At 39.6% G+C, this 27,683-nt stretch overlaps 1 protein-coding gene across 4 annotated transcripts in view; it reads right to left on the reverse strand.

The window, feature by feature from the left end:
- gabrg2 (gamma-aminobutyric acid type A receptor subunit gamma2) overlaps nt 1-12,808 on the reverse strand; it is a 44,632-nt gene extending 31,824 nt beyond the window's left edge. For 3 of the 4 annotated variants that reach the window (XM_088280499.1, XM_088280498.1, XM_088280496.1), the window contains exons 1-2: nt 12,307-12,808; nt 4,768-4,907 (exon numbers count right to left, since the gene is read on the reverse strand). In XM_088280499.1, the coding sequence (XP_088136625.1) occupies nt 4,768-4,907; nt 12,307-12,440 (274 nt within the window). In that variant the 5' untranslated portion in view covers nt 12,441-12,808. The remainder of the gene's footprint in view (nt 1-4,767; nt 4,908-12,306) is intronic. The other variant, XM_088280497.1, reaches the window with a different exon arrangement.
- Between the last annotated feature and the right edge of the window lie 14,875 nt (nt 12,809-27,683).

A 27,683-nucleotide genomic window follows, 5' to 3' on the forward strand; every position in this document is an offset into this window, starting at 1 on the left:
TGATTACGCAAAAGTCCTGTTCTGCTACAAATGATGAAAACAATTAAGTCAAATGAGACGTTCATATATGCCTCTGTCACTTAATTAAATCACAATATCAGAAGCATCCTTTTAGATATCGACACGCATATTAGCTGGTTCAGTGTGAAAATGCGACATTTTCATGATGTTGTATCTAATTTTGTAAGTATATCTGAAAATGTCCTTCTGCTCAGTGCAGTGAGACGCATGGACACAAGCAGCCTGCTGATTTGTTGACGTCGGACATGACAAAACAAGACACGTTAGTGTCAAATGAATATCCATAGAGGATCAGATGACGTGAGTCAGCGGTTGCCATACGGGGCTATTGAATTTGTACGGTTGACTAAACGTGACATCTAAGAGGTTTCAGGTAAAGATATGGGCTGCCTTCTAGGCCGACATGGAGGATATATCGAGTGTTGCTGGTTGGCATTCATTTTTCATGTCACTCCCAGGCATACACGTCAAGTGCATTGCAGGGCACACGAGTGTGGAATATCGTGCATGATCGCACACAATGTGTCTTCTGTGACTTTCAAACGTATTGTGTGTATGTCGTAAATAGCAGTGAATTACTGTGAAAATTATGTCATGTATAGTCACAAAATATTGACCACAGATTACATTCCCATCAAACTACACCGGCCTAAAAATCCATGGAAAATTAATGAATAGGCATAAGTGCGCAAAATGAACAAGCTGGAAAGCAAATACTGCATAAAAAAAAACACAATTGCCAAAAAACATTGCAAGTTATACGTTAATTCTATTTTTGGTCAGAGCCATGAACCTTTAAACACAGTGTTGAGTTCAAATCAGAATTGGTAATCGGACATTTGTTGGCCAGTTGCATTTGTTACAGTACATTACACGACACACAAACTAATCACACACACTGACGCAACACAGAGTATATTGGGTGGGTATATTCAAAGGCCATTAAAGTGCTCCCTAGTGCTTCCGTAGATCCACTTTAAAGGAAGTACATGGTGCAATTAGGGATTCAATTCAATCCACATCATTCTGACACACTATATGGTTAGGAGAGAACATCTTCGCTCAGTGCGGCATATTGCCGGCTACTTGATTGGCTGTTGGTAGATGACAGTATAGCTGGCTAATTATAACTTTCCAGTATCTGTGAAATTTTGACAGCAGCCGTTGGAATGGCGGAAAGTGCGAGAGGGAGATCAGAGCCCATTTGAAGATGACGCTCGGTTATGGCGCTGGCAGCCAGCCGCAAAGAGATTTTATGTTGCTGTGGGCTGATGTAGCCACTCAACGCAGATCTGTCATGCCGTTGAAGTTAAAGCATAAGGATCTCGAAAAAAGATTATGCCCCTCATGAAATTTGTCACACTAAAAGGCATATTAAAAAAAATCTGTCATGGAACTGTACACAAGTGTGTAAATAAAATCAGCCAGGTGAACTTTATATATGCCCGTCCCACAAAGATGCTGACACGGTGGAAAAACATTATCGCCTCAAGGATGAAAGCAAGATGATACGCTTGTGTAATGGCATGCCAAAGATAAGGTCGCTCAGTTTGTAAAAGGATTGGTTGCTGTTTCAAATACCACACCCGACTAAAAATTAGGGGAATTGGGGACTTCTTACTGTTTTGCTTCACGAGCAGGATGTACCATTCAGGATGGAGCAGAATCTTGAAATGCCTTCATTTGTCCCCACCCATCTCCATGTCCATAGTTTTCATGCGAGGTGGGAATTTTAATTAATGTTGCCAGTTTGGCATTCGTTGTCTGTCAGTGTTTGTCAAGCCGAACCAACCTTCAATTATCACTTGGTCATTCTGTCAGTCCGTAAGAAGTCTGTCTGTCAGTGCGTACCCCGACCCCATAACAACACCTGAAAAAATGTATGTCGGGAAAACGGACATCGATCTGTGATCTACTGAGAGAGCTGTCCGTACTTAACTTGGTTAGTAACGATTATTCTGACGGAGGAATATCCACTTCCATCAATGCTTAGTCCATCAAGTTTTTTAAGTAATCCAGTCATTCATCAATTGTCAGCAGAACGGTCGTCCGTCACTGAAGTCAGTTTGACAGAATGCCGACCCGTGGGATTCACGTCGAACAAATATTGCTGCGCATGCAGACTGCTGTAAAAACTGACCAATCCTCTTTGAATCCAATCCTTACAAAAGTATCGCCAAGATATTTTTGGTTAGCTAAAGTACTGAGGACACTTAAAGGTGACGATACCCAAAATCCCGCGAGCCAAGAAGAAATATGTGACTCGGGTGTGCGGCCTGGCAACCTTTGAAATTGAGCTGAAAGAGGCTCAGCGGTTCTTTGCTCAGAAGTTCTCCTGTGCTGCCTCTGTCACGGCAGAGGACGAGATCATCATTCAGGGACATTTCACCGACGACATCATCAACGTCATTTACAATAGGTTGTGTTTGCTGTTACAGACAAAATATTGACCACCTCAATCTTTTGGATAAACTAGAGGACTCCTTGTGCAACAAGTTGTATAAGCAAGCGTCTCTGGATCCTTAAATTCTACATTCCGTGCTTTGTTTGTTTGATTATGGCATCATGCATGAACAAGGCAACATGGATTGCTTCTTTTTCAAAGACGATTTCAAATACTTTGAGATGCACAGGATTCAGGAGCTGTGATGGTTTTCTTTGTCTCTCTCTCTTATTAGCATTCATTTACAAGACTATGTCTTTGGACAGCTTCTACAGAATGACAAATGACATCATATTTCTGCCATGTCATTGAGACTGAAGATTTATTAGGCAGGTCTGCATGTTAATAGCGCAAAGTAGCAAGAACACTGAATGGGGGAAAGTGTTAATCTTCAGAAAGATCATGTAGAGGCAATCCATTCATTTCCTGTCACTGCTGTCTATGTTGTAAGATTTGTATACAAGCTATTACAAAGAAATTATTCATAAGTATTAGTTGTGGATGCAGTCCAGCTCCAATACAGAATTGTACAAAGCATCATATAAGAGGATTTGACCGATGGGCCATTTCCCCGAGATATATGGCCCCATCAATCATGTGTTCTAGGGTACTGAACAACAACATGCCCTATTCTGACCCGTTCAGAAGGCAAGGTGATGTATGTACGCTTGTGGATGGGAGAGCCCCACCCACCTGTCACTGCAAAGGAGGAAAGCCACTTGCCTTAAATATAAAAATATAAAGCATAAAAAGGCTTGTCAACCACATCACAGCCACGTACAAAATTGTCCGTTCAAAAAATGGATTGACAATGAATGGCAATTAGGTTATGCGAGTCATTTCAGGCGCTTAATGTGTCTTGTTTTACAGATAAGAGGTCATTTATCTATTTTTATCAATGGTAAAATATGAGTTTAGCTCATGGTGTTCCTTTCAATGTGTGGCAAAGATGGATATAGTTTTGTGAGCTTGGTAAATAGTGGTGCGACACTGTGTAACTCACCGAAAGAATTGTAAGACGAGAAGGCGTGTTTCAGAAGTTACTTTCTATTGAAACGACTGTTGAAGATCTGAAAACCCAACTTCTATTTCCTGAAAGCTCTATCTTAAAATGTTAACATAAAAATGTTTTATTACAATCTTTACAAAACAAAACTTGGTTACACTGCAAAATGGTCTTTCATTTCTTGCAAACCTCTTAGAATTTCAAGCCAAAATCTGATCTCACACATCCCAATGATTAATTATTATCAAACTCTAAGACATAAAACACCATAGATGGGCATTCAATCCCAGGGACTGAACGGCCTATCCGTCTGTTCCAGACGGATGCCAACTTTGGCGACGGAAGCATTTTTTTCATTTTTTTTAAAGAATGGACTAAGCAAGGACGGATGTGGGTTTTTCGTCATCACTAACCGGGTCAAGTGTTGCATGTATAGAATTCAAATATTAGCACTTGGAGCAGAATGAAATCTCTACGTGCTGTTGCGTGTAGAGAGAGAGAGAGAGGGAGGGAGGAAGAGAGAGAGAGTAGAGAGAGAGAGAGAGAGAGAGAGAGAGAGAGAGAGAGAGAGCGCTAAGTGGACAAAAACAAGGAAGCGATAAGTGCAGCAGTGTGAAGAAGCAATTGAGAGCCAAAATAAGCATCTTAAGTTGCATTTAAATTGAGCAAACGGATGAAGTTCAATTAACACTGCCACAGTGCCTCCAATTCAACCTCATCTGTGAATTTGCCATTTGACAACAATAATCTGAGAAAGGCTCTGGTACCCTGTGGACCCAGGACAATTATTTTTATTAATAATGGAAGTGACGATGACTGTAGGGTGCCCAGGTCGCGGACGGACGACGAATTGGCAAAATAGGGTAAAGTCCCCATCTCTGCAAAACACCTTCTCGTTTCCAGTAAATGCATCAGTAAACAGAAATTAAATCAGTGCAAACCACATTTTACATTAAAATTAAAATCACTGATTGTGAAGTAACAATGGCATGACATGGCCATCGCAGCAGAAAACTTGGCTTTATCTTTCAAGTGAAACAGGTTTGATCTCTCAACGCTTGCCAGTTCCCGAAGATATGAATTTTTGTCAAGTAACATAAACTTATGAAATGCCTGTATTTAAATAACTACAATGGCAATTAATATTTAATATTTAATGTTGCTTTCACATCTTTTTTCTATAGCAAAGTAGCTGGGTGCTAATGCAGGTTCCAGGATGGCAAACTTGCCGCTAAAAGCCTAAAAGTGGCTGTATGGTTATCTGACAAAAACTGTTCTGTGAAAAATCAGCACCTACCTCCGATATCGGGCCTCAGTTTGCTGTCGTATCCGTCTAGTAGGCCATTGAGGATGTGTGTGACGTCACTCTCGTACACCTTCGGGGTCAGCACCCATGTCTTGTTGGTCACCTCATCGTCGTCATCAGTCTGGAAGGTGCTGCAATGCGCAGAAGAATGCATGCACTCAGTTATGTTTGAAAGGAGAGATGGCTGTATTTTTAGTTTCTTCGTTCGCTTCAGCTTTTGGATAAACTGGACAGTATCTAGTAAATTGTAATAATAAGTTTTGACGCCTTAGGGTGTAACTTATTGACTCTACTTGAAGATAGAAATATTTGTCATGTCTTATACATGCTTTGATGGCTTCCAGACTTCTGGGAGTCTTGCTCAAGACAACTATCTCAAATATGCTTCTTCACCTTGCAGGATGAAAAGGTAATGACATCTCAAGAGCCCTTAACCAGGAGTTAAAAAAAAAAAGTATTGCTATTTCACAGACAAGCATGATGTTAAATTACACGTTTAGAACAAAGGGGATTTGTATTATTGTTTCAAATCAAATTGGATGCACATGACAGTATGGCATTAACGTAGGAGGGAAAATGTGTTCACCCTTCCAATTTTTTAGAAAGGAAATCTGAGTGTCACAGTCAAGAATCATTAGTGTTGCAAAATGTAATTGTGTTCATCCAGACGACAACAAAAACAATAACTGAAGTCTGTATTAGATTTAGTTGTGTAGTTAAGGCAGAATTAGAGTCAACACCTCCAATTACTAAAATAACAAAGTTCCAAATTTAAAATTTTAACATACCCAGACATTTTTGTGCCAATTAATTTATCATGTGCAGAAATATATGTTCAAGTTAAGTTTATCCCTAAGCCTCAGGATCACATTAGTGAATGGGAGCTATGTGAAAACCATCCAAACGTTGGTTGCTGAATAGTGTCAAGCGTCAGAAACAACAGTAAGGCCGAGGGGGAAAATGTGGGAGAATCGAAATACAAAGACACACAAAAGGATTTGACAAAAATAGAATTCCAGTATAGTGCAGAGCTGTTACACCACCAGTAAGAATCACTAAGCACACAGGAGCAATCTTGACCAAGTCCCGAGCTTTCTTTTAGCGAGGCTTTGAGGGCGATGAGAGGAAACAAGGCTTCTGGATAAAATAATAACGTTTGAAAGAAGGGGGGCAGGGTAACAGATCTGATAGCGTTCTCATGTTCCGAGGCTGAGAGCCAGCAATAAGAGTTTGACATGCACTTTTCCTTTACATTGCCTTGAGAGCCATAACGCGCCATCCATTTCCACTTGAACATCCAATGCCGAAACATCAAATGTAAATTATGTTACTCAGGTCGCCCCTTAAGAAATGTCTCACACAGTTGTGCAAAGGCTCAAGCAGCCTTTGTTTGGATTTGGAGTGTAAAAATAAGTTGGTAAGATCATGATTAAAGACAACTAAAAGTTAGCCTACCATAGTTATTTAGTTAGCCACTTGCTTGGAAGTTTAATAGTTTTACAAGTATTTAAAACATGTTATGCAAGCAAGTTTTTAGAGTACCTTCACGCTTATTCTTAATTGTCGTGTTATTTTTATGTGATTTGTTGGACCGTAGTTGTTTTAAACTGGAAATAAATTATGACTCCTGCTTGGTGAATAATGCCATGTAAACATTTCCACTAAGCATAAAAACAAATCATCTCATATTGTTTGATTCTTTGCAGCCCTTTTTAAGGCTGGTTCTTCTGAGCAATGAATGTTACAAAAAGCCAAAGAAGAAGCAAAACACATGCAGATGGAATCCTTTTTCCAAAGGTTTTGTGCAACTCTACGGATGTATGCTTTCAATTATATTTGGTCCAGTTCTGAATTGTACGACCACATCAGTGTACAAACGCAGTGGAGTTTGACTTTGGAGTTTCCACTCTTTCACTGTGTACATGGGAAAAGCTCCAAATGTAAGCAGATCAAACGGAAAGAGCCATGTGTTCTTCAGCACGAGCAGATCTGTGGTCTTGCCTGCTAATTAAGTACCTGAAGGTCCTCTGAGACGCCTGCGCCAAAGTTTGTTTTTCATGCATATGCATGTGCACGTCCGTGAGCGCGCAATGAACAGCTCTGGGCTGAAATGTCTCGTTCAAAGCATTGCATACTTCTCTTGGCATATCAAGAAGGAATTGCATTTGCTCGGCATGCCGCACTCAAAACCGCGAACAGCTAATCGCAACTAAAGCGAGGGCCATGTTTAGCATTAGGAAACCGATAAGATCGTCTACACAGATGATCACAATATCATTAGTGTCTTCCATTAGTACCCACATTAAACCCATCAGTGAGAGAATACAAGCCTGCGTCCGCATGTTTTACTCACACCGTGGCTAATAAACATACCCGACTCAAATGAACCTATGTACTTATCACCGCTCAACATGAAATTAGTTCTACGCCCATGAAGAAAAACAGCAGCCCCCGCTTTGGATGTCGCATTGTGACCACAGTCCTCCTACACCATGCCATTAGTCACTTTTTAGTGAGTAACAAAAAACTAAATCCACTGAATGCTACTTTGTAACACTTGCGTGACCGTGCACAAGTCGAGGACAAGATTTGCAAGTGGGTCAGTGCCGTTATATTCATAACCGACCTCTGGCGGGGAAAGCCCGGCTGATTATGGGTTCAACTGAAACCAGATCACATGTATTCAACTGACACTTCATTCGGTACAACATAATGAAGTCCAAAACAAGAGCATATCAGTAGCACAATCCAACTACAGTGGAACATTCATAGGAAAAAGTCGTACAATTTGGAGTTCAATAAAAAAAAAAAAAAAGAAAAATGACAACACACATAAGGCCATACATCCTTGAATGACTTCAGCTGTTCCGTTGATAAATGTTTTTAGGTGTCGTGCTTTTGTGTGGGCACATTGAGTTGTCTTATATATGAGCTATTCATACACTTAAATCTCTAAATTTGCATTCCAGTAAAGCCCACTTTTTTCGGTTAAATTATCATGGTCTCATGATCACAATTTTTACTATTATGTTTTTATTACATTTTTATTACAATAAAAATATCTAATTTAATATACGTAATTTTTTTGGTTTCATAGGTTACATTTGCGCTAAAATAAAGGTGAATGTGTGTATTAATTCTATCAAAATGCTATCAAACAAGTGTGGCGTAAACATAAGTCAGTAAGTCAGAAGTCACATGACAACAAAAATGCAAACAAATCTGCAGGTTTTCCGCTTTTCACGTTTCATGAAACAATGTTATGCAAACGTATGGACTAAACTTCCTAAGTACTGAACTTATTTAGACAGCAGTATTTAAATTTGCATCTTCAAAATTGAAGAAGAACTAAGAGGGTCAAAGACAGCAGGGACTGACACAAGCGAGAAAACAATCGCCTCCTCTTGTCTCACTTTGGCTTGATTGCCATGCCAACTGGGATGAGTACACACCGGTCATCATCGCTGCGGCAACCTCCGACCTTCGAATCTGAAATGATTCTGACCTCAATACCTTGGTGATGAATGCAACAGACTCTAAATTGGAAGCTAAGTGCCAGCTTCACCTCCTTTTTTTCTCCCGTTGAACGCTCAACATTGAACAGAGGAAACGCAAGGTCTGATAACTACACAGCGAGCATTGAGACATGCAAATTGTAATCACAGTGTTTCAAACTTTTCAACTGATAACAAAGGAGCAATGCATTTTGGGTTTCCCATTCAAGAGACTGAATTGGACTACCTAGTAATAACTAGGGATTCACCGGTGCCAATTTGTTTAGACTGGGTACAAATACACAAGCACTTATATTTGAGTACTCTGTGATATCAAGTACCGCTACTTGCCATATACATAGTTGGGCTCTTTAAAAAGTGAGTGGCAGGGTCTGCAAAGACATCTGAGTTTGAACACTGTCTGGTTTCAACTCATACATCGTTTCCAAAACAACAATGCTTTGGCAGTACGTCATCTGAGCCCTTCCTTAATTTCTACATCTCCAAACAGCCTCATGTACTTCAAAGTTGAATGCCGTGTCACTTTGCTGTGAAACAGTACTTCTTGTGTATTTTCATGCCAAGTGATGCAACCAGACATCACAACATATAGTAACTGCCAATGAGTCACAAAGTAGCATATTACTGAAAGGGCGCCCGGGGTCTTGCGAACGAGGTCTAAAGTAAGTGTCTCATTCAGTGAATCACAGATTTGGATTTTCAATGTTGTTATTGAAGAAAACACGGTATGTGATTAGATGATGTTTAATCACTACGCAAAATAAATTATTAACTAGTACAATCACTACACACTGTGATGGTTCATGATTGCGCTAGAATGGCAAAACGTATTCAAACAAAAACAACAGCAAGGCGGTAATCAGCTGATTCATTCCCACTTCATTTTACATTTGCCTTGCATTCAAGTATTTTTTTTACACAAGTATTTACAGTAAAAACCTACTGCGTTAGCTGGGTGGACAATGCACTCAGACTTTAATTGGGTACCCTATTACTGCAGAGGCCATTATACAAGGCAATGCAGAGCAGATATTTAAAAAAAAAAAAGAAACAAAAATCACGGGTCACATTGCCCCAAAAGGGTTGAAAAAATACTTGGCAGATAATTGCGATCTATGTTTGGCAACATGCCGCTTCTGCTGGTGGCTGCAGTGTCGCTGCGCAAGCTAGCAGACGAGTCCAACGTTAGCTGAATGCTAACAACTTGACTTGGCCTCGATTGCTGCTAGCTTTAGTAGATTCATATCAGAGACGAGAAACAAGGTCAGCCACACAGACTGGAGAATAATATGCTAATTATTGTACCATTAATGCGAAATTGTGAGCTAACAACGCTAATCTCCATCCATCACAGAACAACAAACGCCATCACACTGCACTGTGTTGTAGCAAACAATTACAGTGAAAGTTTTCCATTTCAACATGACAACACTAACAGAATATTACACAACAAAGTCATAAACTGAATACATAAAAATCAGGTATAGTATATTCCCATACCAACGTTAATTCCATTTTAATGTGTTTCATACTTTTGTACAGCAATAAATAACTACATTTGGCATAATTAAATAATAATAATAAAGTGTACCTGAATGTAAATTGCGCAGCCATTACGTAATGGCTAGTGTAAACAAGACAGGTCGCTGTGCTGAACAGCAAGCCATCATGAATCGCATGACGAAAAATAATCCCGCAGAAACAAACAAATTACAACAAAATTGACACAGAGATGCCTCGCGTTACCAACAGCAGCAGTTTCATCTGCACAAGACACAAACAAATGCAACTCTTGTAAAGACAGAAAAAGTGTTTCTCAGTCTCCAAACTGTCACTTTACTGTAAGGGCATCATATTTATATTTATGACCTAGAAGTTTATTTTTGTAAACACATTTTTACAATAAATGTGACTTTGCTCTTGTGTTAGCATAGTTAGTTAGTGATCCAACACCGTGCCGTCCGACATTTACACTAATTACATTGCTACCGTTGAAACAGTACTCCATCATAAACAGAGGACCTCCTTCAATAAGTCAGCTGCAGTTCAATATGATAACCAAGATGCATGGCAGTTCTCCCCTACGACCAAATACAATAAGAAACACACCGGTAACGAGAAATACCTCTTTGATGCAACTGGTTGTTGGAGAGGTCGCTATGAGAAAGACAATTACAAAATGTTGACGACAAGAGTTTCGCTCCTACAGCAGCAACTTGTATCCAATTTGTATGTACTGTAAATTGCAATGCCCGTCGTCAATCATTAACTTAACCCAGTAGTAAAGTCATAATGAGAGTAAATGATGTTTATGAAAAAAAAACACATCTAAACCATGAATACATAACAATTAAATAATAAAACAGTAAGCGGCTTATGTCGCGTTACCATATATTCTTAGGCAAGCTAATTCACTGGGCGCCATTCAAACACAAAGGGGAAGTCAAGTCCAAAATTGTCTTTACAAAAAAATAGTATGTTATATGCACTCGCACTCGTCAAAACGTGGCATTCTGATTAATATTGTGTTTGTAAAATATGAATTAAAATAAAATCCACCAGTTTGTATCCATTTTGCCAGCTAATGTCGACTGAAAATTATATCACACTGACTCAGGGCTCAGCTTGTGAAGGTCAGATGACCAAATGTGGAAAACAGGTGAGGCGTGATTGGTCATTACCTGAGCCCTGAGCAACTGCCATTAGTCCCAATGTCCAAATGTCCTTTTTTAGTCAACATCAAGCTGAAAAATGGCCACCCCTAGAAGTGCATAAACTCGCGTGATATTTCTTCTTATTTCACATTCCATAAAAGCGACATTACCCTTTAATAAACACAAGTGGGTTCCAAAGACAGAACCTTGGGGGGCTCCACCTGGGAACAAGCATTAATAAACTAATAAACTTTTTGGGGCACTTTAAGTTAGAAAATGTTTGGATTTCCATTTATTGACTTGACTGTCCCTTTAATAATGTCTTTTGCCTGTACATTTATTTGAGATGAGGCGCTTCGTTCTTTAAGTGGACCACACACCCATCAATAAAGTGAATGCTTGAAGAGGTTGCTGTTGAGAGAAATACCCTTTATTTATATGTGCGTATAAGAAAGTTTTTTGTAACTTGTGTATTCATGCATGGCACTGTGATAACCAATAGAAAGATACTGTAGATCCAAAGAGAGACAGTTGTCTGAATACTTCATTAATGCCATATTAGAAATTGAAGTACAGTATGTTGCAGTGCAGACCAATCAAAATTAAGCATCTTTATAAAGACAGCTCTCATGTATCAAGCCTGTGTACCTAATGAAGTGACCTGAGAGAGTATATGCCTCCATTTTCCCCCCTCTCTATCTCGAAACAGACGACAAACCATCCGTTCTCTGGTTCTCCATCTTAACACTATCCATAAATAATGTTCGAACAGGCACAACAGTAATGGAAACGCACGCAGTGCATTGATAGTGTAAGATGCAGGAACGCTTTCTGCATATGTGCTGTTCCTTAATTCTTCTCTGTGTAACCGTCTGCCATTTTGAAATAAGAAAAAAAGAAATGGACTTTTATTTCATAGAGCGTCCACAATGCTCTATTCTCTCTTCTTCTGAAGCCGTCATCAGTGGCATGTTCGTAAGAGCCGAGCGGTTTTTTGACTTAAATACACTTGATCCTTAACAAACAGCTTAGTGCACACTATATGTAGCATCACTTTACCTCGCCTGTGCTATTTTAACAGCAGCCTCCGATCATCCAAAATATCCCTTAAATATTAATAATGACGCTCTATGTGCGCTTTAAACTCATTCCTCACTCTATTTGATTTATAATAGTGCATAACACATGATTAGGCTGTGTGTGGGTGTGTTACGAGTGACGTTAGACACTAATACGAACGAGAACGACGTTGTGACATTTAGCTAAATTTGGTGGTAGCATCGTCGGCTAGGCGAAGGCTAACGCTAGCTAACAGTGACAGGGAATAATAATAATACCGCTTCGGAGGCGAGCTTGTTTACCTGGTGGGAAGGTTGACGGCAATGAAGAGCCAGAGGAAGAGCTTGCGGGCGAGGGAAGAAGGCTTCGCCATGGCCGTCGAGCACTTGGAGGCTAAATTTGGTGAAGCCGCCGCCGCCGTCGTCATCCTCACCATCTTTTCGTCTCCTCGCCTGGTGCAGATGCCAGTCTTGTTTAGTGGTTTCCCAGCCCACGATGCATCACGCAGCTTTTTTTTCTCCTTTTTTTACGCGACGAGGAGCTCAGCCAGGCTCGAGATCGTCCAAAACAAACCAAAAGAATGGTTTAAAAAATAAATAAAAATAAAGCAAGTCCAAAAACAGTAATAAAAATACAATGAAAATGAAAAATGCTTCCCTTTGTTACGTTATAGAATTACACACCTCGTGGCATGTGAAAGCAGCTTCGGTGTGAATGCAGATTGAGAAGAAGGCTGCAGGGCTGGTAAGAGGAGCCAAAGCACGTTGCTGCAGCGCGGATCAACACGCGTGTTTTCACCACACACATTCACATACACACGCGCACACACCCCCACGCACGCGCACACACACGCACACGCACGCACACGCACACACACTCACGCACACACACCCCCTCCACAGCATCATTAGCCGCATGCTAAAAGAAATAATAATCTTGGCTTGACTAAAGTTATTCAAAGAATTCTGGAAATTATCAAAAAGAAAATATCCCAAGCAAAAATCTCATCAGGCATAGCTGTTATATTAAACCCCTGGGCCAAATTGATCCGGATCTAAAAACATTCATTCCATCGAAAAGATTCATCCACTCGTGCTTCTAATGAACGTTATTTTTATTGATTTATTTTGTTTTTTATTTTTATTTTTTTGCCTGGACTGCCACAATATAATTACAATGTTGGCTATGATGCCACCGTTGTACTGCGTCTGTGTGTGGGGAAAAGAGAAATGGAGTTCAGGACCCGGGACAGTTCCGATAGCGCCACGCGCGATATTATCACCATGGACAGTTACTACTTGTTTTGCTTTCCATCCTACTCACTCAAGTCTACAAGCAGCATAGCGATATCCTAGTGAGGGGTTCGTGCGGCTGAGTTTTGGTTCGGACTGGGATCTCTCCCCCCGACAAGCCCCCATTCGTATATATACCTTTGAGCTATGTTGGGATCCTCTGGTCGCCTGTGGCTAATATCAGAGTCTGAGTGGCTGCCACCCGAAAGAGAGAGAGAGACTGAGACTGTTATGTTAAAGAGTGAGAGGGAGAGAGTTGTTTCTCGCAGTCATTGGGGATCCTGAACAGACTGAATGCATTAATGCTTTCAGGTCCCTGGGCATTTCTGTTGACTCTTCATGAGGCCTTTTCACCGTTCAAAAACAAGGCTGGTCCCATCTATGTATTTCATTATTCTTTATCGATAGTGTTTCTAACGTCGGTGATGTCAAAGAAAATGGTATGTTAGGTTGTTGGAGGAGTGGTTAGTATGTATCTCCTGCAATTGAGTGGCAACCAATCAAGTTAGTACCCTGCTTAAAGTTGGCTGGGTGAGTTTAACTGCTAAGTTAATAAGGGCAAGCCTGAAAGAAACTGAATGGATGCATGGTCAATTCTGTAACAAATTCTCTGTAATCTCTCCTCGGTGTGTAGCCTGGGTGGGTGTCTTTATTTAAAATTGTTTTTGACTATTATTCTCACCATGTTGTGCTGAGCAACCAGGACACAGGTATACGTGTCAGTATATTCTGTGGTCATCATCATAATTATTTTCTTTTATCAGTGGTATGGGAAACAAAAATAAAATACAGCATACACATCTGCACAACCTAATTTGTTTGTCTTTGTAATGCTCACGTATGTATTTATTTTCATAATTTGTTTATGGTTGTGATTAAAATCGCCCTTTGAAAAAATGCTTTTTCATAAGCTGATCAGTATGGTAAAGATGGATGTAAATGTAAATGTCTCCACTATGCAGCTCTATATAACATGCTTGCATTGTCCCTTGCCATGTTCGCCCCATTACTGTAAAATATCCTTATGCTGCCATTTTGATTAAGCGTAACCTCCTTGAGGGAGCATAAACTTGTGGTATGAATTAAAAATTAGTTTTCCTGCTATAAATATGCACCATTTACATATAGGGCTATAAAATGTTAGCATATCAAATGTTAAGCAGGGAAATAAGTAAGAAAATGTAGAAATGTAGTATGCTTATAAGGTGTTAAAAGGAAGTAATGGCAAAGCTTTCCTGAAGAAAACACATTTTGCGGAAGAAAAATGTGCTTTTTTTCTGAAGAGACAAACCTGAAAGCCGCAAGCTCCCAAATAAATAAATAAATAAATGAAAAAGCACCAAAGAGAGAGGCAGCAGGTGCATGCTAAACAAGCAGGTGTTGGCTTATCCGTCTTAGTATGATGTGTTAAGCCCAATTTTCCACTTGGAACATTTATTCCACAGGCGTACATGCAGTTCACATAACACACTATTGCTTTTATTGTCCCAGTAGGCCCTCTGCTAAGTCTTTTCCATAAGCGTACCTACTCACAAACTCATTTAATCTCGATCGCACCAATTGTTTTGAAGTGTTGAAAATGGTAAAGCAAACGTAACTGCAGCTGTCGCCACCTACAGTACAATGAGAGCGTCACGCATGGGAGATGAGGTTACGCTTGATTCGAAGCACCGCCACGTGTTTATTGGTTGCAAACGAGGTGAGGTAAATCATCTTAAAGTGGCCGACAGATGCCTCATTAAACATGCAGCGCCGCTCAAAGTAAACTAGCGTTCTGCCTGTGAATAAAGCATGAAGAGTCGCATCTCGCAAGATTGAATATTCAGTACATCACTTGCCTGCGCGTTCTCCGGCTACCTCTGCAAATAAAGGTGTGTGCGCAGGCTAAATAGAATTAATTCAAACAGTTTCTATTGCGTTGTGTGTGTGGTAAAACTGCAGAAAAAGGGAAAATATACATTTATGAGGTGTAAATAAAGTTATGCTTGTGACAGCTTTTTGAGACATTTATACCCGCATACCTGATATGGCTCCTATTCACCTGCAGAGAAGTTATATGTCAGGCTTGGAAAGTGGTATCGTTGTGTAGTATCGTAATTTTTTGGGGGGTTTATGAGTTTGGCCACAGACTTCCAGTTTTGGCACCAATACCTGTCGATCCCTAATTAGCATCATAATAACGATAATAGATTTGCGATTTAAATTGTGTGTATTGGAACACGACATATAATGCATCATGCAGTGGTGGGCGGTCAAGGCCTTCAAAGCTTTTCTGCTGGTCTAACATAAACAATAAATCATGATCATATTCTTCACATTGATGTCATATTATATCAGAGCGTTGAATTTTTAGGTTAGAGTTTTTATCCAATCAGAATACAGCTAGCTCGTGTTGCCAGGCAGATTTCATAATACCAGTAGCTCGCAATATTCGTCCGAGGCCTTCAGGAATGAAAAGGTACAGAAACAGTCATCAATCGTGAAAAACATAAAGGAATGAATGCAAAAATCATCATCAAGCATTAGCATTTCAGTTGTTGAATTATGAAAACATGGTATTGTACTCCCATAAAGTATTTTTTTTTTTGTGTGTGCGAGAGAGTTACGGAAGCAGAGGATTTGAGGAGCAGTTTTGTGAATGCATCGTGATGGAAAGTTTTTAAAAATTGAATGAAATGCTCTTTCTATTAGGACATGAACATCAGATTATTATTGGTACTAGGACTTTGGAGCAACTCTGTACGGAGAGAAAAAACAGAAAAATGTTCTCGTAATGCGAAAAACATGATTTTAGAAAATATATAGCTTTTTATATTGTTTTTAATGACATTGAAGCAAAGCTGAATTCATTCTCATAATACCGTACGACTTGTTACCTTGTCGCCAGTATCTTGAACTCTACCAAGTGAGTTTAATTATTTGCATATTTGTGACTAATGTTATTTAGTCCTAATAATAATGAACACTCATTCCGAAAATGCCGGTCCAACAGTTCATATCATTGCAACCGTCTGTTACTTATTCTGTTTTTCGTTAGTCTGATGCACAGACACACAGTCAACAAGAGACGGAGAGGGAGATGTCAAATTAAATGTTCTTGCTTCAATAATCACAGGCCACATACGAGCCAAATTGGTGCGTCCTTATATTAACGGTGCACCTGTGCTCTCATGCACTCTCTCACCTCCGCAAAGCTTTTTTTCGCACGTGTTCACGACACAGAAAGGAGCTTTTTTTGTTGTTGTTTTGCAACTCCACAAGGATGCCTGATTTCTGGTAGTCAAACCTCATTAATATATCTGCAGTCAACAAAAGCATCTGGCTTTAATGTGCATAAATATGAATGACATAAGGTCAGATCCAAATCATCCAGGCTTTTCATTCGTTAATCAAACCGATTAGGGGTAGTGACAGCTCTGCTATTATAGAGGCTCATATTTTAGCTCGCCTGCCAAAAAAAAAAAAAAAAAAAAAACTCCCAATGTTAATCGTTCATGAAGCGTATTGTTTGCACGGACAGAATGGCACAAGTGCGTCCTGGCTGGGGTGATGATGTGTCATCTTTGGATGAAAAGCAATGAGTAATGAGTTGGTCTTTAGGAAATAGTGATCTATATTAACGTGACCCATCACACAGATTTCCAGCTTCACTATCCGTCCTGCTTTACAGCCCACACATATGCTGTCATAGCCACACTTGGTTAGCGTCAAGCTGTGGGAGCACAATGAGCTACTGGAAGCGCCGTTGGATGCGAGAAGCAGCCTGGCATTCTACACAGCGTGATGTAACCTCACAAGCTGAAACATAAAAAAATAAATAAATGATAATGAATATAGGCATAGGTGGTGGATTTCTTACTCGTTCATGGTTGTCAGGCATCATAGGGCATAGAAGTATTATAAAGAATCTCTCTTGAGAACGCATCTAATGCTTTCAAATCATAGTCAGCACATGACATGGCTGAGAAGTCGCTGTTAGTCACACCGTCCACCATCATGGTTTCATGCGAAAAATAAAAAAATAAGAATGAAAAACGAAGATATGATTTAAATGAATGGGCCAAAAATCGCAGTATGCAAAAAATCGGCTCATTTTCATTTAAGGTGTGCAATCTGGAACTATTTATTTGCTGGACCCAATATTTGTTGGAATATTTCAATTTTTGTTATTGATTCAAAATAATAATAACTAAAACTAGTGGTCTCCCACAATGGTCCAAACATTTATCATTCTTCTATCCCTAAATATCCTCATTACAAGTTAACTAATAATTCAACAATTTTTCCTTATAAAATGTAAACATTAATAAATCAACCACTGATTTAAAAAAAGTAATAGTCCTAAACGTAAAAGTAATAATTAGCATTAGACATTAATATTTTAAATAAATATACTACTTTCAAATGCAAGTAACTAGTAATATGCAATATTTTAAAAATTATAAAGAAATAATAACTTGAAATATAACAATTCTAAAATACCAAACAAATAATCGTCAACTCAATACCTCCCATCATATAATAGTCATCCTGATGGAACCTCTGTAAAGACTTTCGACAATGCCAGACATGGACGCATTGTCAAGTCACCAAAAAAAGGAGGACCGGGTATGGCAGCAGCTCCGCTCTCAACGTGTTGAGGCTGAAAAAAAAAAAGATGTAAGAAGACGTTCTGGTAAGGAGTGGAGGTGAAAGTGCTGCATAAATAAATGCTGAAGGGTGAGAAATGAGGAGGAGGGGCTCAGCAAATTTGAATAGTGTACTATTGCCATAGATTTTGCACTAAGATTTGCAAATCTGTCATTTGAATGCAATATTATATTCATTATTGGTCTTTGTAATGTGGTTGCACAGAATCCTACTTTTCATATTTAGTGATTTTAATTGAAGCTTGCCCCCGTCCAGTAACGTTATGCAACGTCTTTAAGGGGGTCTCGGTTTGCCGCAGCTTGTTCTACTAACCATATTTTCTTACCAAAATTCTCCTTGAATTCCATTTTGCAAGATAGCATGCTGTTTTTACGAAATCTGGGACACGGTGACCTCATGCAAGTTGACTGTGGTTTTACGTCATGTGGTGGCCAGCGCATGACAGCTTGGAGGAAATGAACCCTTTTCAATGCGAATACTTCCCATGTAGGTCACCGACAACCCCTCCGTCAACCTGAAGTGGCACGACGGAATCAATCACTTTTTTGGGCCTGATGTGACCCACTTTTACAAGCTTGTCATCGCAATGTTACTGTGGTAATCCGTTTTGCAATTTCCGATTGGTTTTTCAGTTGTTTTTGCTGATTACAATATTTTAATCATTCCGTTTAGGCACATCAAATGGTGTTTAAAAAAATGCATTCATAGTCAACCCGATTCTCTGTACTTCCGCGCGCAAAAGTGATCCCTGTGAAGTGACTGCCAGCAGCTAACCTAACCGCTGAGTTTAGAGCCGAAATCAAGCCGGCCGCTTTCATAGCGTCTTTATGTTGAATTTGCTCTGCTTGATGTGAAGCACGTATAATCTCCTCTCCCAAAGGTAGATTACAGCCAGTTTTGCTTTCAGCTTCAACATTTATTTCCTATTGTTGCCGCGCTCCTCAGAGTCACGGCTTTATCGAAAATAAACCGCAACTGAGCCCAGAGTCACTGATGCAGATACGACGGATTACATATGAATGCTAAACAACAATAGTGTTGCAATTAACCACAACCGTGGGTAGACGGTTATACCGGGTAAGAGATGCACCAGGGCCACATGCAGATGCCAAACAATTCAAGTAATTTGTTTAGTACTTGTATTGTATATGGCAGGGGTGGGAAAACTTTTTGATTGGCGGGCCACAATGGGTTCTAAAATTTGACAGAGGGGCCGGACCAGGAGCAGATGGATGGAGTGTTTTGGTAACCTCACCTCATCGGAGAAAAAAATACTTTTAATTTGAAATGAAAGTGAACAAAAGCATTACAACAATATATACCTCTTTGAAAAACCACAGTATTTAGAAAATAAAATATTAGCAAGGTTTATTCATTTAATTTTTTTCAAGTTCAACGAGCCGGATTAAAATGTTTAACGGGCCACGTGGCCCCGGGGCCGTAGTTTGCCCACGCCTGCTATATTGTATAGGTATCCAATGTAAACTTAACACACTGTGGCCTTTACATTGAATGGTTGGCAAAACTCCCCAAATTCTAGAAATTATTTTGAGCTATATGTGCTCTGACAAAATATTGTTGCGGTCCTGTGAGAAAGACATGCCCATTTAAAAAAGATAAAAATTCAATTTATTTTTTCGCGAATGGGGTTTCTGCGTCAGGGACATGCCGTTAATTTGATGATGTATTAAAAAAAATAAAATTTAACTTATGTCTTTTTCACAGGACGGCTATATATTAAAACATACAAAAAGGTACATGAAATTAGCATCAAACTGACACTTTCCAAGTTTCATAAAATGGATGGATATTAATTTTTTGACAAAATGGAATAAATGTATCCTGTATGCCTTATCCAACTCATTGTGTTAATTTGTTTGTTTGTTTTTTTAGATGCATGTGGATTTTGCTGCAACACTTACATTGAAGCAAAAAAAAAATCGAGTTATTCCCGAAATCTGCATTCATTATGAATATTTTAAACACATTTACTGTTGCCATTTAATTTCAATTTCTTGGTATGTATCATTTCCTTGTATCACAGTGTCAGCATACATTCTTGAGGCATCAAGGATGACAACCTTTGAATAGAAGAAGCACTGCTTGCCCTGCCCAGCTACTGCTCAGCCAATATTTGAAAATGAGAAAATGAGTGTGCACTGTATAATACACATGAGCTCCCATAGAGAAGTAGAAAGTTACAAAAAAAAAAATCATCGCGCAGTATTTTCATTTGAGAAAGCAGCACTTCATCAGCCTGCGTATGTGGCAAATGCAGTAGACACCGATGCCATTTTTGTGCAATGCGCGCACAATTACCAGTCTGCAGATAAAAGCTTTGTAGCAAAACACTTGCGTCAGTACCACAACAAACAGAGGACAATCACAAGGGGCAATCTTCAAACAGCATTTTACCGACACACTGACTATCAGCTCTTGTTGTTGTGATTGAAAGCCTTTTAAAGCACAACGCCAGAGAAGAAGCCATTTAATTCATTTACTTGGCTGCCATTAGGATGCCATTCAACATCCCTTTCAGACCAGAACTGCCTCATTCCGGGTCATGAAGAAAACAGTTGTTTTTGAGAATTAGAATTTTTGTTTTTTCTGGCCAAGCAGAATGCTGTGACTCACATCACTGCAGAGGGAGAAATCTCAGCAACAATATATCTTTATTTTTAGAAACACGTCGCTGTCATTGAGCGCAATATTGTGTCGGTGCTCTCAGACGACAGTGTGAATATAATGCACATCACATCCAAATATAAATCCGGCTGATCTTTAATTTCACGGGATGACAGGCACGTACCTGTAAATATAATTTGTACTGATTCACGCTTTTTTTCTCGCAATGTTTTAGCTTCGCTCAGAATCAGCGGTTATTGCGCAACTTCTATTGTTGGATGGATTCTACAGTGACTGCTGACACATTCATTTGGTAGTGGAATAATTTAAATCTCCAAAAAATAATATAAACTATAAAAATGCCACTCTTTTATTTCCATCACCCATAAACAAGAGGGGTGTGAAGATCAAATCCATCGTGCAACGATGGTTGAAACCAAATACGGTATTAATTTACTTCTCCGTTACATATGCGTCGGCTACACGGTGTAGTTTTCTGTTAAGAGTGCAACATTATTTTAGGCTTTTTTTAGTTTTTCAAGATACACAAGTGAAACTATAACTTTTAGGGAATATTATTATTATTATTATTATTATTATTATTATTATTTTATTTTTATTATTATTTTTATTACTCTTTGTCAGAGGAAGAACCGAACATGTATTAGTGGTCTATTTTTTGAATTTTCTTTTTAATAAAAATACAATTTAAAAAAAAAAAGGGGGAGATTGTGCAGTAAAGTCGCTCTAGTAAAAAAAAAAAAAGTAAAGTAAAGAAGAGAAACAAACATCCAATGTACTTATTTGGATATTTGTTTGACAATCACCTTTTTGAGTTTCAAATTACAGTAAATAAGTAAAAAATATGTTTTTTCTACATTGCACATTCTATATGCACTCAGCAGTTCACAGGCAATGCAAAGTACTCCAGACATCAGAAAAATATGATAAAAATAACAATAATGCTAAAAAAAATTAGTCAAATCATGGACAAAAACAAACTTCTATTTACATTGGCGTACTACTGCAACCCACCCAATTTTTGTCCAAAATCCTGCAGAAAAAAGATCATTAAAAAATCTTTATGTCAGGTTACGTGCAGTGAAGCGAGGCAGGGGAAATTTAAATGGTATCCAACCAAAAAGAAACAAAAGTACAAATCAAATGGGAGCAACAAAACCCAAGGACTGGACTGAACAGAAAATGAAGCGAGAAAGGCAGGAGGACACCGGACGTGGACACTAACATTGACATTTGACAAGAACAAATGGCTAGGACAATGCACTGAAATATAACAGGAAACTAAAGACAAACAAATTGACGAGTCAACGAGGAGCACCTGGACAAGACACAAAGGGTTGGAAGGACACTGGTGCTTGGGTAGATGAACACAGGTGGACACAATGAACATGACGAGACACACCAAACACAAAGAAAAAACATGAAACTAAATGCTATAAACCAAAAACCACAAATACAAAACATGACACTCCAGTGGCATTGCGGTACATATAGGTTTACTTCTTTTGGCTATGGTATGATCCCTCACCTTCCTTTAGCACTACAACTCCTAAATGTCCAGGCGGGGTAGCCCTAGTTTCGACCCCAGCTTGCTTTTAGAACCTGGCCAGAAATGTTTTGTACGTTGTGTCTTCATGGATCATCATAAGTGGGAGTAAAATTCATGCATCAGGTGGAAAAGGAGTTGATGGTTTGTCTGAGTTATCCAGGTCAAAGGTCATCCCCTGGACCCATAGGGGAAACTAAATTTGAGTTTTTAGATAATAACTCTGCTCCTCGTGCTTTGATTTCTTTCAAACTGCCATCGAGTCGCACTGCACAAATTTCACATTCCCAACAGGCATGTGCGAAGGCTCGTGCCCTTGCTGCTCGCAGCTGTGATTATATTTTCTGTTTTTAGATTGGGATGTGGGTGATTGTTTATCATTAAAACAATCTTATTGCCAACTTAAGCAAAAAAATTAAAAAATGGCAGAGCAGATGAGAGAATTATATGTGCTGCGGTTTGTACATCTGTTACCGGTTTTAGGTTGGCGGTTCAAATCCGGGCTTTGGGCTCTGTGTGTGAGATTTGCTTGTTTCTCCATGCTTGTTTAGGTTTTTTCTGGGGTATTCCGGTTTTCCCTCACATTCCATAACAATGTTCTGGACTCCAGCCTGCCTGTGACCCGACAAAGGTTAAGCAGTGTCGAAAAACGAATGAGAATGATATGCCACAATTATTTTATCTTATATATTATTATTATTTCTAGGTATTAATGTGCATGTATTTTTTGCCTTACTTGAATGAATACTGATGCTATCTGTCCACAAGTAAATTGACAATAGGTAAAAAATACGATCCATCCATTTATTTCCTATACAGCTGCTGTTCATTTCGGTGGTGCGTGAGCTAGCGCCGATCCCGACTGGCTTTGGCCGGGAGGCAGGCTACACTTTGTGTTGACTGCCAGTCACTTACAAGGTCACAGACAAATAACAGTTCACACTCACGTTCACACCCACGGGAAATTTCAAGTCGGTTGAACTTAACATGTATTTATTTGGAATGTGGGGGCAGGGGAAGCAGGAACCGAGATTCAATCAGAGAACCTGATGACGTGCTAACCAGGCGTGCTAATCATTGCTCCATTGAAGCTGCTGAGTCATATAACGTCTTAATTTTCTTTACAGAGCTTCTATTGACCGCTGCTGGATATGGTCTTCCAATATTTTTTTTTTTGCACTGTTAATTTATTTTGTTATGAATTATATCTTACTAAAGATCATTCCAAAGCCTCTTAGTGAGACCATGTGACATGTTAGTGGTGAAGTGAAGACTCAGGGGGGAAAGATGAAGGCACTATGCAATGCCACCTGGATGCATGATTTGATGTAGTGCATTTTAGAGGTGTCAACTTCCTGCGAGGCGCATAATAGGTTTTTGCTTGGTAACTCCTGATGCTTTTTCTGGCCGGCGTTCAAATCTCTATTGGATTTTTCATCCATCGTGTCTATTTGCATGCCCTGGATCTTTTCCTCCATATCTCTCTACTTGGACTCGCTCCCTAACCGCCGGCTCTGAAGGTTGCCTGTAGCGGACACTATGAAACCGGCTCGAGCTGCGGAGGAGTCACTCGAGAGGTAGCGTGAGAAGTGTAAAGGCAAGATAGCGCCGGTCCCGGTGTGCCCCGGCGGAGCCATATCTGATGGCTTGTCAATCACTCGCTAACCTACCGTGGCCTTGTACTTGAGGCTCAATGCATGCTTTGCCTTCAACAATGGCTCTTTGTTCAAATTTCTTGCCTGATTCTAACCTCGAGTTTACTTCCTTTTGACGCATCGATATCTCACACCCCTCTCGACAGACTCAATCATTTGGGCATTATTGCCATGGTAACTAATATCAAAATATCAAAGCTGAACTACAGTGGAATCTTAAAAGGGGAGGTCAACCCAAAAGTCGTCCGTTTTTGTCCATCTCAGGGGGCGGCCATTTTGTAAATTCTGTCGACTGAATCACAATCACTCAGGTCTCAAATAATGACCAATCATGTTTAGACGAGTGAAGGTGCAGAGAACATTTTATTGCAAATCATTTTTGGGGGGTTGACTTCCCCATTAAGCCCAAACAAAGTCAGTTTTTCAGTATTTGTGTAACTTTTTTCCTTCTTGAAATGGTGAAACCAGGGAGATTTGCAGGTCTGCCACTGCGCTGATATTCTGGGTTTGTTTCTCGGCTATGGTCTTCCAGCGTGGAGTTGGGGTGTTCCCCCTGTGCTGGTGGGTGTTTTCTCCTCCCACATTCCAAAACATACATTTCTGGTTCATTAAAAACTCAAATTCAGACTCTGGTCCCTGTGAGTGCGCCCCTATCCTTCACATCTTAGATGTTTCCATCTTCCAATGCACCTAATTCTTCTGAAGAGCAAGCTGATGAGTTGATCATTTGAATCAGGTGTGAGGGCAGGTGACATATAACATGCGAATTAACAGTTGTGATATTTTTCTGTGCAAATCACACCATAGTAATTTAAAAATCACAAAGTCATAATCAATTTTTACCACTTTCCCTGGTACAATATTTTTACCTGTTTTGGGGGATTTTTGTAGTTTTGTTGTTTTACGAGCATGAAGTCACATTGGTGTGGTCCACAACTTTTTCCACTGCGGAACGGTTCATACAAACTTTTGGGACTGGCAACGGGATAGAGTTGCTTGCCGCATATGCAGAGCGGGCTTCGTACATCGTCTGTTTTTTTTTTGTTTTTGTTTTTACTCATTTTACTAGTGTGCGAGTTTAATATAAGCGTATTGCGACTTGATAATTAGCAACTTGACAAGCCGGTCACTTTTCAAAATAACTGACTGCAGGCTTGTTTTTGTCGCAATAGTGGTTGACATCACTGACACATAGACTCACTCCAGGTTCTGGGTCACAATATCAGCTTAGGCCTTCCTGTGCGGAGTAGTGTGATTTTCTCTGCGCTTTCATGTTTTGTTTTTTTTTTGTCCGTTTTTCCGGCTTCCTCCCCAAAATATGCATGTTAGGCAGATTGAAATTGTACATTGGTGGGAATGTGCCTACGAATGCTTGTTTGTCAAAACCTAAACCTATCCAGACCAATTCTTCCATTCAAGCAAAGTTTTTCACAGAGACTTTGACTCTCAATAAATGGCCAAGTGCATCCATCTTGAGTGGAAGTTGATTATCCAAATGTGATCGTGTTGACATCATCTGTTAGTGTGAGACATTGTTTTTACTCACGCTTCACTTATCTAATTGCTTCCAAGTCAGCGGACGCTTTTCTCCTTCACCACAAAACACAGACTTATGAAAAATTCAGGGCGCAGAGTTTTACGAGTTTAATTTCCAGCAATAATATGGAAGTGAAAGGGCAGCATATGCATTGATGGCAGTGCAGACACAAAGGCAGAGAGAGATTCGTAGACGTGGAAGTATGCTTGTGACAGAACATAACAGGTACGAGTGGCCCATGAGCTCTGCTTGATCATTGCGCCTCTTCTGCAAATATTGAAATGAGATCATGTTGCCAATAAGTACTTTTTGCCGGCGACCATCCAAATATTGCAACACCCCCCCCTGCTGGATTGACTGCAGTGAGATGATCTGATGAATAATAAAGGCACTGCCTCCCTATTTCATCCTTTCACTCTCATTCTCAAGAGCATTTCCTCTGCAGCAGCCCATTAATAATACTTTGAGCGTTTAAAAGCGGCCAGCCTGAAATGTATTGATCTATAGCGCTGTCATTGTTACATGCTGGGAAGGCTCACAGCACAAGATGACACAATCTGGACAACAATAATAATAACACGGATGGGAAATGGAAAATGAATTGCCCTGAGGGTGTGTTGCAAATGTCAACAACTGCAAATTAGAGTACATCAGCTGTAGCGGCCAGCATGCGGCGGTCCAACGTAAACACAAACACCCACGGACACGATAAATAAAGAGGTTATATTTCAGTAAGTATTATTTAAGGACGACTTGGCAATGATGGCTATGAAATGTGTTTGTCCTTTAGCAGGCCCTGCGTACTTGATCTCCCTAAAATTTGAAGTGAGTCACGTCGGATGATAACAGGCCTTGAGTAATTGTCAACAAACGTTGCAGAGATTTGTAAGAGGAGGGAACCGTAGAAGCATTCTTGGTCATCAATTTGCAATTCATTTTGGGGAGGTTCTCAAGTTTTCTCCAGAATTGCTAAAAAACATTTTGCATACAAAGGAATGTTTTGAAGATTTAGTTGTGCCCTCCTTTTTACTTTTGTATGGATATTAAAAGTTTCAATGCGAGATTGCGTTTCACTTTCGTCATTAAATACTTGTTGGTTGTTTTAACGTCTTTCCATTAGGAGTCTTTAACTTAATTGTGCACTTAGATGCTTGTAAATTGGAATGCAAGTTTTACAACAGCAAAACTTTGACCTTTGGGACAAATTGCTTTAAAATACAAGCAAATTAGAGCATCCCCTTAACAGATTGCTGTCTGCCTTAGATTTGTTGCTTGTGCAGAACTATTCCACTTTTTTTTTTTTGTCCGTCTGCATAAATGAGCCCCGCAGCAACACAAAAAATGCTCTCTTTGGTCCAAAATGTAAAAATCTATGTAAAAAAATGTAAAAGGAAATATTGTTTTCCCAAAGTAAAAGCAAATATTATTTTACATTGATTCAACACAAAGTTGACCACTCTTCTTTCATGGAGAACTTTAGAAATCTGCAATTATTTCCTGTTGAGAAGCTGGATTTCCAAGGATTGAGACAATTTAGATAAAAAAAAAATGCTATTCAAGGATTATCCGGTTACCCCAAAAAATAATTGATGAGTTGTTGATGAACTTTTCCTCTCGATGATTTGATCACGAGGCAAACACAGGTCAAGTATGAAGGCAGCAGTAGGTGTCCTGTTAATTATAGCAGTGTTTTGCAACTGCTATTTAGCGACAACACATATTTGACATTAGGAAAAAAATCTCACAGATCAACCAAACAAAATATTCCCAAAAAATGGGATAGACATGGTCATTACTGTCTAGTAGGCAGGCCTAAAAAGATGAAAAATAATTTTCAAACCCATTAAGTGAAATTGGACAATTTCCTGTGGCAAATTAGTTAGAACAGTGGTCGCCAACCAACGGTCCAAAGTCGCCCGCGGCTGTACGGATGAAAATAACTTGCAGGTGAACGATGGCACGTACAAAGTCCGCATTGCACACTACCTGCTAACTTGACTGTTTTATTGTTTTCATTTTTTTTCTCCTTAATGGTCAACAGTGCACAGTTCATAAAGGTGATATGATGGAATTCATTCATTCTAATTTCATTATTTCCTGTGTGAGAAATTGAGGTTCAACTGACCAGCATCACAGAATTGACTGTCATGAATTAGGCATCAATTATTGTGCGATACGTTGCGGCAAATATTTGAAGTCGCATATGTTCAACCTGCAGTTGAGTATATTCCTTTGTAAACACAACTGCTGTTGTCTCCAGCAGAGGAGGGGGCGACCCATATGTTTTCATTTGCTGGCGGTCCGCTCAGGATCCATTTGCTCTCCCCGGTGTTTGCATTTGTCTGCTGATGGA

Source organism: Idiotropiscis lumnitzeri, chromosome 17 (genome assembly GCF_059441095.1).
Source record: "Idiotropiscis lumnitzeri isolate Australia: NSW breed Sydney's pygmy pipehorse chromosome 17, RoL_Ilum_1.0, whole genome shotgun sequence".
In the NCBI taxonomy this organism is placed as follows: Eukaryota; Metazoa; Chordata; class Actinopteri; order Syngnathiformes; family Syngnathidae; genus Idiotropiscis; species Idiotropiscis lumnitzeri.